The following is an 11156-nucleotide window of genomic DNA, read 5'->3' as shown; positions in this document are numbered from 1 at the left end:
CCCCCAGCAACAACAAACGGTCATACAGTGGGACTATAAGAGATAAGAATTCAGAGAATTCTACTATAAAGTCTTTGTCCAGCTTAGGAGGTCTGTAGACCAGAGCACAAATAATAGCTGTAGAGGCAGACTCCATTAGGACACACTCCAGCTCGAATGTAGAGAATGACCCGACAGAAACTGTTTGAAGTTTAAACAAGTTCTTAAAAACCACAGCCACACCGCCACCCTTTCCAACACTCCTAGTGGAACTTATAAAACAGCAATCAGACGGACAAAGTTCACCAAAAATTTCTGACTCACCAGGAGAAGCCCACGTCTCCGTCAGGAATAGAAAGTCCAAATCCCGACTGATAAAAAAGTCATTTAAAATGAAAGTCTTATTGGATGCTTTTCTCTACAATGTTCGCTTAAATCATTTCCTTGGATTCCTATTAAAGCCAATGAAGAGTTCAATCCTGCATGACCAAACCTTAATCTAGTTATTATCACCTCTTCCTTCCTGTTTTTTATTTTTAATGTCTTCCCTTCTTGTCCTTATCCCATATTTCTTGCCATTCTTTCTTAATAGTAGATTTTATTCCCCCCATACCTAGTGGTACTCTAATATCCTCATCAGCAGCTTCATTTCCATGAATCCCTTTATGTGCTGGTACCCAACAGAATCCGACTGTCCATCCTTTCCTTTGAATACGACATAAAAGCTTGAATATTTCATTTATCAAATCTTCTCTGGATGATCTTCGGGTAGCTAATGATGTTAATACTGACGCTGAATCAGAACTTATAACTACTCTGTCAGGTCTTGTTTCCTCTACCCAAGTTAAACTTATTATGATGGCGGTTATCTCTACAGAATATATAGATCAATTAAATATCTTTTTGACATGTCTACACTTACTACTGGAATATACACTCCTATTCCTGTAATTCTTGTGGATAGATCTTTTGATCCATCTGTATATATTTGTAGACTTTCATCACATTTTCCCTGAACATGCTTTTTTACATCAGATGTTATTGTGGCCATTTCCTCCCAATCCCTTTTCTTTTCTAATATCTCCAGATCAATTTCAACCTCAGGAAAAGTCCATGAAGGTATCTCTCCCCATACAGGTGACATATTACACTCAGTCTCTGCAATCTGATGTTTTTCTGTTAAGGGGCTAACGCTCCATCCAAATCCCCTTTCTTTTTTGTTCACATATTCCCAACAGTTATTTAATACCTCAGTACCAATGTGATTTCCAACATAACTCTTCATATATTTCTAGTATATCAGTGATCATTTTACTCTACGCAAATTAGGGCTGCACAATTAATCGAAATAAAATCGAAACTGCGATATGACCTTGTGCCAAGGCCGGATTTACCACCGGGCCGATTGGGCCGGTGCCCGGGGGCCTCCGACCTCTAGGGGGCCTCCAAGACCCCACTAACTGTGTGGCCTCATCCTTTTTTGTAATTTTTTTATTAGTATTAAATTAAATTAAAATTCATGAATGCGTGTGTAATTGTGCGTATGTGTGTTAACAATAATTTATTTACACGCAAAAAAGTATCATGATCAGTTTTTCGGCTGTGTCGGATGATGACGAGTCAGGTTACCGCGGAAACTGTTGATAGCGGCAAAACAGGCGGTAGAAGATAGTGTGAAAAACAGAGTTGAGGACATCGAAAAAAACTAACAAAATGGATAAAAAACGGTGGAGCAGCGGAGCCACAAAACGTAAAGCTAAAAAGGAGAAGGATAGCAGAGAGGTTTTAATTAGGAGTAATATTCCAGCCATCTCTACTTTTTTCAAAAGTCGGCTCGACGAAAATAAAGAGCCTGGCGGCGCCGGCGCCTGCGGTGATGCTGAGTTTAGCACAATATCCAGCTTTGCTATTTTAGATGAACCTGAGCATCAGCACCAGCACGACAAGACAGAGAACCCCAGCCCGCCTGGAGTGACAGACACCTATTCAAATGCCTCCCCACCACAGTCTCCGACTCCGCTTGAGACCGAACCCGAAGCAGGTGCTGAAGGCGGCAGAGACCCGGCGGTGACGTGCATTACCAGTTTGACCGCCTCAAAATGTAGGCATATCTATTACCTTTTCCCCTTATTAAAAACCCTGATTATTAGATGCCCGGATCTAGGGAATTGGTTGATGAAACACTGATTAAAATTAAGATTTAAATGAATACAAAACGAAATTCACTTTAAAGAAAGGCTTTGTGCTTTGTTTGAGGTCTCTGTGAAAACGTTTTAAAGCATTCTTTTACTTTTAGTGCCGCTTTCAGAGCGGTCACGTCCGTAACATTTTTTTCCTCATAAATGCGAACACGAAAAATAAAATAAAATGAATATTTTATTCTGTGGAGACTGTCAATCCTTCTTCATCCGGTGCCGGTGGGTACTATTACTTTTGATTTGCGCAGTGTAATTCACTGAATTGATTGCTCTGCTACCAGCCTCTGTCACGTAGCCTACTGTGTGGAGTATGGTGGAGCTTGTGACTATTGCAAGCGCGCAGCTGAGAAGTCCTGTGAATCCTGATTATATTATTTATTAAATCCAGGCAATTGGTTGATGAAACATTGATTAAAATTAAGATACAAATAATAAAAAAAACTAAATTCACTTTTAAAGAAAGGCTGTGTGTTTTCTTTTGTTATTGGGTTTTTGTTCAAAGGACTTATAAGTTTCATATCTTAAGTTTGTATTTTTAAACATTGTATTTATCAGAACTTTAATATATTTAGTTGTTCCTCTGTTCTGTTGTGGCAATAAAACAAACACGTTTATTTTTAAACTGCATTATATTATTTTTGTGAGGCTGAGGACTCATGAATAACTACAAATCTGTTTATGTTTTGTTACAAGTTTCTGGATTTAAAAAAAATAGCATATATACACACATATATATATATATATATATATATATATATATATATATATATATATATATATATATATATATATATATATATATCAGATTTTGTATCGCAGATTTTGATACATTCAGTGATGTATCACACATATAAATCACCAAATATGTGTATCGGTATCTGCCTTTTTTAGCTTCATACACATCGACATGGTGAAAAGGGCGTCATTTGAGCCGTTATCGTGTTTTCCTGAAAACTACTGACCTTTTAGAACAAGTCCAAATGCACTCGATTTCAAAGCCGTATAAATGTCACAGCGCAAAATGGTGCACTAAAGAAAAATAGTTTTAGCAGCATGGCCTGTTGAAGCTTCTGTGTCTTTGTTCATATGGACAGCTGGGGTTTGTGTTTTTAGCAATAGTGTGCACCCTTTCTTCACAGAGAAAAGAAGGACAGGGGAAATGGAAAATCTCCATAAGTGACTTTTGTGCATTTGCAAGTGTGTTTTTAGGGCCCGAGCACAGATGGTGTGAGGACCCTATTGGAATTACAATGTTTCTACTTGTTACTTTGCACTTTTTTAAAATAAAATGTTTATTTACTACTTATTCTAGTTAAAATTTATTTTTTGTCACTTCATTTGCCTGATCTAAGGAATTAAAAGGTTGTTGTCATTTGAAAGTGTGTAGGTTATACTGATAAAAAAGTAGTTATCGTGACAGGCCTACTTATTACTTTTATTTAAGTAATTTTTCAGATAGGTAATTTCACTTGTAGTTGAGTATAATATTTTTTACATAATTATATATATTATAGATTATTAGCCTGTATTTTCATAGATTTTAATCTGTTTTTATTCCAATAAATTCTGTTGATATTGTTCTGTGATAGTTTCCATTTTGTCTTTTGTTTTATAGATATTTATAGATCTCTTTTGCTGTCACAGTTAACATCACAAGAAATGGAGTTGGTGTTTTTGTTTTTAACTAAAGAAAAAGGAGGAAAGGAAAATGCTTACAGTAACAGAAGTGCTCGAGTTCGCTTCCGTTTGATTACTTCCGCTAAACGCTTTTATCTAAACTGGCGCGTCCTGAGTGAAGCGTTTATTATTATTATCTGCGTTAGCAGCATCTCAGTCTCCGCAAGGCACAGATATCATAATAATAACGCAGAATACAAGATGGGGTATAATTCAAACATCTTTATTAAATGATTGCTGAGCAAACAGCATTAACGGAGTCCAGAAACATGCGCTCTTCATTCTCCTGTCAGTTGTTTACCTCTCACGAGAGAGCGTGTCGCACTTATTACACTCCCAGCGGAAACAAGTGAATGCGGAACTAATAATACCAACATCCAACAAAATGAAAAGGAAGGAACATACATATAATACATCCATATCAAATATTGAGTTACTATAATATAGTGCATTGCTAAATTACATATAGTAAAATAATGAATACAAATAATTAAATGAAATGGTGACAACCCATTGGTGTAATTCAATTTAAAGTGAAAATGTGTATTAGTTTATCAGTTCAACTTCAGTTTGACATTAAGCCTAATACTTTAGGTCTATCATATATACAGTAAAGAATAGTTTTTATAAGCACACTAGTTTTTAAAGCCTAGAATAAAGAGTAACGTTTATATTTTAAAATTATATTTTGTGTATACTGAATAATTGACTGACAGCAAAAACTACAAAAACAACTATGGTTTTACCAACAGGGAAATGTAGTTAACAGTGACATTGAGCAGAAATCTTACATTTAACCAGATTTGACAGAGCTGCAGATAAAACGTTACATGATCATCATTGATTGATGAGATGAAAAGAGAATTGGAGATCGGTATCGGATGTTAAAATCCTGATTGGAGCATCCCTAATATTCAAGTTGACTGTGTTTCAAAAACTAATGATGATGATTACTGAGATCCTGTTACAAAATGGACAAAAACAGGTACATAGTGGATGGTAACATTTGGATTTGAAGAAGACTTTGTTTTACTGTTTATATATTTATTTGTTTGTGGGTGAACTGAAAAAAGGTCTCAGTTTGGTTCTTTTTAAGAGGGCTCAAGTGTGAAAACCCCAGTAGCCTTTTTACAGTTGAACATGTGGAAACATCACCATCATAATCGCAGTTCAAATCACAATCGCAATATTTTTCAAAATAATCGCAATAAGACTTTTTGTCCAAGTCGTGCAGCTCTAACGCAAATTAATAATAATGTTAATGATGCGGCTCCATATATCATACAGCCATAATCCAACACAGATCTAATCATAGCTTGATATATCATCAACAATCCTATTCTTTCTGCTGCCCACTCTTTGCCAGCTATTGCCCTCATCACATTTAAGGACTTTCTACATTTATTATCAATTTCATCTATATGTTTTTTCCATGTATATCTGCTATCAAACCAGACACCTAGATATTTCAATGTTTTCACTCGTTCTAAAGCTTTATCATATCATATTAATTCATAATGTTCTGGGATTATTTTGCTAGTATAGAACATAACACATGATTTACTTGTTGACATTATAAATCTCCAGTCTATAGTCCACTGTTCCACCTTTTTAATGGCTGTCTGCACGCAAGAGATGACCTGCGAGATGTTTCGACCCCTCTTCCATATGGCGCCATCATCTGCATATAATGCACATCCTATACCAGGGCCTATGTTTCCAAATATACATAGTATAATATTATGCAGTGACATTGATAATCATGATAATGAAAACCAAAAAATTCTCCTTTGTCATTATTAATGAGTTTTCTTTTATAGAGCAACGATGACTGCATTTGTTTCTTTCTGTCTTTTCCGTCCAAAATATCTGGTTTGTTTGTTATATTGAAAAGAGTGTATGGTTTACGTGAGTAGATAATTAGTGTATAATGTATGCCAGTATGAAATAGTGATTAGTTCATCTCTGTGTTTATCATTATTATTATTATCATTATTATTATATGACAGCACATCTATATGAGTGTCCGGTCGCGTCAGATTAAATGTCGTTGTGTGTTTTACTCACTGGAGCGGATATTTATCGCCTCATGATCGTTCTGTCGGTGTTATTAAAGAAAATATAGCGTTAATTCCGCAGCGGCTCACTGGTCAGCTGACGGAGGCGTGCTCTCACGTCATTGCGTCATCAACGTGGTCTCTGCTGCCTCCAGCGGACAGTCTGTACACTGTAAGGTGTGTCACTTTCATAGTTAACCAGGAAGAAATCTGAGACTGACACACCTGTTGATCTACAGTTTTAGATCACGTCTGACCTGAAGAACACGGAATAATTTGATCAGGATTAGGACAGTAATATTTGGGATGCACATTATTGAAATGCTCTGCTGTGAATGTGAAACTCTTTGATTTAAAAACAGAATACTGAGTGTTAAAACGGGATTAGTAAACTGAAAGTGAAACTTTGAAGAAGGATTTTGACGTGTGACTCAGAAAATGGCGTCTAAATCTTTTTCTGAGGAGGATTTCTCTTGTCCTGTGTGCTGTGATGTTTTTAAAAATCCTGTTCTTCTGTCCTGTAGTCACAGTGTGTGTGAAGAGTGTATTCAGAAGTTTTGGGAAAGTAAAGGATCGAAAGAATGTCCAGTTTGCAGAAGAAGATCATCAAAGGACATTCCTCCATTAAATCTGTCTTTGAAGAACCTGTGTGAGACTTTCTTACAGGAGACAAGTCAAAGATCTTCATCAGGATGTGAAGCAGTCTGCAGTCTTCATGAAGAGAAACTCAAACTCTTCTGTCTCGATGATCAACAGCCGGTGTGTTTGGTGTGTCGAGATTCCAGAACACACAAGAAACACAATTTCTGTCCTGTAGATGAAGCTGTCATCGATAATAAGGTCAGATCAATTATATTCAAAACATTTATTGAAACTTGCAGCATACTTTATGATTGTATATAGGAACAAATAATTACAGACAGTAAATGAAGATTATTCTGGTCAAACTCATAATGATCTAAAAGCAGAACAGGGCTGGAAAGTAAGAACTCTTTATATTAACATGTCCATTTCTTTCAGGAGAAACTCAAAACTGCACTAAAACCCTTACAGGAGAAACTGAGAATATCTGAGGAGTTTAAACAGAATTTGGATCAAACTGCAGAACATATTAAGGTTTGAATTAAACTGTGTAATTAAAGAGTGTGAAACATCCCATTTTTGGAAGTGTATATTGATATACAGTTTGACCATCAGATCTTTCTCTGAAATGTCTTTTGTTTCAGTTTCAGGCTCGACACACAGAGAGGAAGATTAATGAGGAGTTTGAGAAACTTCACCAGTTTCTACATGATGAAGAGGCCGCCAGAATAACAGCACTGAGAGAGGAAGAGGAGCAGAAGAGTCAGATGATGAAGGAGAAGATTGAGAAGATGAGCAGACAGATTTCATCTCTTTCACACACAATCAGAGTCATAGAGGAGCAGATGACAGCTGAAGATCTTTCATTCCTACAGGTGGAAACAATGAACATTTATACAACTTCAATATTCATTATACTGGAGACAAATGCCAGTTTCAAACATTCAAAGCAAATTCAGTTTGGATGAATAATCTGTGTTTCTTTCTTTTACAGAACTTGAAGAGCACAATGGAAAGGTTTGTATTGTGTTTCCTGTTTCTCTCTCGGTTCTGAACCCAAATCAACACGACTGACTCCTGAATGTTTTTCAGAACCCAGTGTACACCAGCAGATCCAGAGAACATTTCAGGAGTTCTGATCAATGTCCCAAAACATCTGAGCAACCTGAAGTTCACTGTGATACAGAAGATGCAGGAAAATGTTCAATACAGTGAGTTGAGAATACAACAATGAATTCATAATGATCATTTGTGTTATTTGATGTGTGTTTGAGTGTGTATCTGTCCTCTCTCTTCAGCTCCAGTGACTTTGGACCCCAACACTGCTCACTGTAATCTCATCGTGTCTGATGATCTGATCAGTGTGAGACTCAGTGAAGAGAAACAGCTGCTTCCTGATAATACTGAGAGATTTCATGTGTCTCAGTGTGTTTTGGGTTCAGAGGGTTTTAATTCAGGCATTCACTGTTGGGATGTTCAGGTTGGAGACTGTACAGGCTGGTGTTTGGGTGTGATGACAGAATCTACTCAGAGGAAGAATGAAATATTCTCCAGGAGTGGAATCTGGTGTGTTTGGTTTTATGATGGTGAATATGTTGCATTCATTTCACCTGATAAAGGATCTCATGTCTCAGTGAAAGAGAAACTCCAGAGAATCAGAGTTCAGCTGGACTGTGACAGAGGAAAACTGTCATTCTCTGATCCTCTCACTAACACACACATACACACTTTCACACACACGTTTACTGAGAGAATATTTCCATTGTTCCGTATTAAATGTAAAATTTCTCCTCTGATGATCTTACCAGTGAACTCCTCCGAAAAAAAGACTTAAGAATGAAATTACAGATTAAACTTGTATCTACAAAAGTTGAGTTTCTGTAGAAGACAGACTAATCAAATGTGTCTTTGTAGCATCAGCTGTTAATTCATTTATTCTGACATGTTTTTATGCTTTTTAATGATGCTGGCTAAGATGTGAATTCATATGGGAGATCAGTGATTTAATGTACTTCTTAATAATGTGATCTCGGGTTGTTATTGATCATTATATGACAGATATTATGAACAATTCAATTCTCAAAATAATCATTATAATACAACTGCTCAACTCATTGTAAAGAAGTATATTTAGATGTTTTATCTGTATTTTCAGTTATAAATTCACTTACCAACTGGTGTTTTAAAGACCAAACACATCAACTAGTGGCAAAACTAACTAACCCCAGATTCGATTCATATGAATATATTTCAGTTATAATGTCCATTTCTCTTCCATATAAAATATATTCTCTCCAAGCTAATGCTGGAAATTACAGTTTAAGTCAGAAGTTTACATACACCTTAAGCTGCGTACACACTGCCAGCGACAGCTGACTCCATCCCATTCATTTTCAATGAGAGCACAGCGACTTCGGCGACACGAGCTGTCGCAACCGTTAGCGACTAGATGTCCAGCGACGCGACAAAGTTGAGACAAGTTCAACTTTATTAAAATGAAGAGCTGACTAACGGAAGCGACAGCCAATTGGAGAGAAGACGGGAGAGCTCACGTGATCCTCTCTCTCTCTCTCTCTCAGCTCCTGCAGTAACGGAAAGATGGATGAAAGGCTAATTCTTGCTGTTAGCAATTTTCCAGCGTCTATGATATGGATATGGTATATCCAGTCGCAGCTCTTGCACCAGCTGGTGGTACTCGCCGTGCTGACTCCGAGATTTAATGGTTTTGTGGACCCAGACAGACCGGCGTTTGCATTTTAGCGCGAGATAAACAGCCGCTATGGCAAACAGCACCTTTGTTTCTCAATCATCTTTGATATAAAGCATTTTATGTACTGATTCCATTTATATTTAGTCTTTTCCCTCCAAAATGTTTGTTTTCAAGAGGGCAGTGGGGGCAGTGGTGGCTCAGTGATTGAGGCTCAGGGTTACTGAGCAGAAGGTCGGGGGTTCAAGCCCCAGCACCACCAAGATGCCACTGTTGGGCCCTTGAGCAAGGCACTTAACTCCAGGTTGCTCTGGGGGGATTGTCCCTGTAATAAGTGCACTGTATAAGTGCACTTTGGATAAAAGCATCTGCCAAATGCATAAATGTAAATGTAAGAGCAATGGAATGACATCTGTGAATGTCATTTATAAACGTTACTAGGCAACCAGTAGTGGGAACGCCCACTAGCGACTTCACCGCCAGCCACTGGCGACCTGCAGCGACAAAGTCACCAGTAGTGTGTACGCAGCTTTAGACAAAACTTACATTTTCTTTGGCTTCATTTTTGCCAAGACGGACTTCAAGGGTGAACAAATACTCTTGGGAGTGAGCAAAAATAAATTAGCAAAAGATGTTTGGTGCACTAGGCAGTTCTTGTGATCTGTATAATGAGAGAGAGACGCAAATATAATTTTGATGTTTTAATATTGTTTACAGAAAATTTAACCCAGAAAAGCTACAGAAACCTACATTTTACTTTGATTACCTTTAGAGAAGTAATTTTCGACTTCATCTTCCCAGGAAAAAGGATGCTCTTCGGTCTAATGAAGCACTTTATTACATTTTGGTTGGATACACATTTTCTAAAATAAAAAAAATAAAATAAAGATAACTTACATTCTTCTTTGTTTGACTTCTATTGGAGAATCCTCTGTCCCAGAGTCTGTGTGTTCAACATCATCTGGTCACTTCAACCGTGCTTCATTGTAATTATCTACAAAAAAAGGACCGTCCCATACAGTCAATTGTTTTGCACAGGCAACATTTCAGATGAATCAATTTGACAGAACTCTGACATAATGTGAAATTATACAGTATGTCTTTATGATATATCAAGGTAAGATATTATTCTACATGTGTGGGACATGACATGTTTACGGATGAATACACAGATATATCACTTGATTAGCTCAACATAAACAGATAAGATTGCATTGTGAATATTCTAGCACCGTGTGCATCCTTCTCCAGATTCTTCCTAATTTTTAGTCACCTTGACGACTTCTATTTTGTTAGGTGGACACATACAGTACATTCATATAGGTACATTATATTAAACTTTGTTTAGTGATTGTCTTCTCATGTTGGTCCTGTTATTAGAAGTTAAATTACTCTCCATACCAAAGTCAATTTTCATTGAGCCCAAAAACTGAAAGATATACATAAAAAAAAAAATCACTAAACTGTTTTGTTTTAAGCAAGGGTGTAACTTTGGTTTGAGAAGTGGGGGGGACACAATGATGTTCTCGATCGAAAAATGTTTTCTATTTGAATCCCATTTCCTCCATTTACATATAGGCTACATTTAGGGACTATGGCGATACAAAATCCAGGAAATGGATATAAAGTTGTTTATAATGATAAATTTTGCCAAAAAGAATAATAGGCTACTAAACTATATATAAAAAAAAATATGTCTTACCTTATTTATTGTTTAATAGCCAAGACTTCAGAGAATCATTTTATAAAGTCAAAAATTTTCACAAAACAAACTTTTATTTCAAACTAACCGTTTAATCTGACATTAGTCAGAGACACATCCACCAAACCGCAGGTACACAAGATTATTTGTTACACAAGATGCAAAATTGAAATACAATCTCACAAACATAAAAACAAACATTTAACATTAATATAAAGAGATTTTTTAGTGTCCTCCATCTATCAATTCAATCC

At 36.6% G+C, this 11156-nt stretch overlaps 1 protein-coding gene across 1 annotated transcript; it reads left to right on the top strand.

Moving 5' to 3' along the window:
• Positions 1 to 6220: 6220 nt before the first annotated feature.
• LOC127628622 (E3 ubiquitin-protein ligase TRIM39-like) lies at positions 6221 to 8783 on the top strand. The gene is made up of 6 exons (XM_052105399.1): positions 6221 to 6751; positions 6932 to 7027; positions 7138 to 7368; positions 7488 to 7510; positions 7586 to 7704; positions 7792 to 8783. Exons 1-6 carry the CDS (start codon positions 6350 to 6352, stop codon positions 8325 to 8327), a joined length of 1407 nt encoding a protein of 468 aa, XP_051961359.1. The 5' UTR covers positions 6221 to 6349; the 3' UTR covers positions 8328 to 8783.
• The last annotated feature ends 2373 nt before the right edge of the window (positions 8784 to 11156 follow it).

Source organism: Xyrauchen texanus, chromosome 35 (assembly GCF_025860055.1).
Source record: "Xyrauchen texanus isolate HMW12.3.18 chromosome 35, RBS_HiC_50CHRs, whole genome shotgun sequence".
In the NCBI taxonomy this organism is placed as follows: domain Eukaryota; kingdom Metazoa; phylum Chordata; class Actinopteri; order Cypriniformes; family Catostomidae; genus Xyrauchen; species Xyrauchen texanus.
The sequence above is the reverse complement of the archived record's forward strand: the minus strand, read 5'-3'. Positions and strand labels throughout refer to the sequence as shown.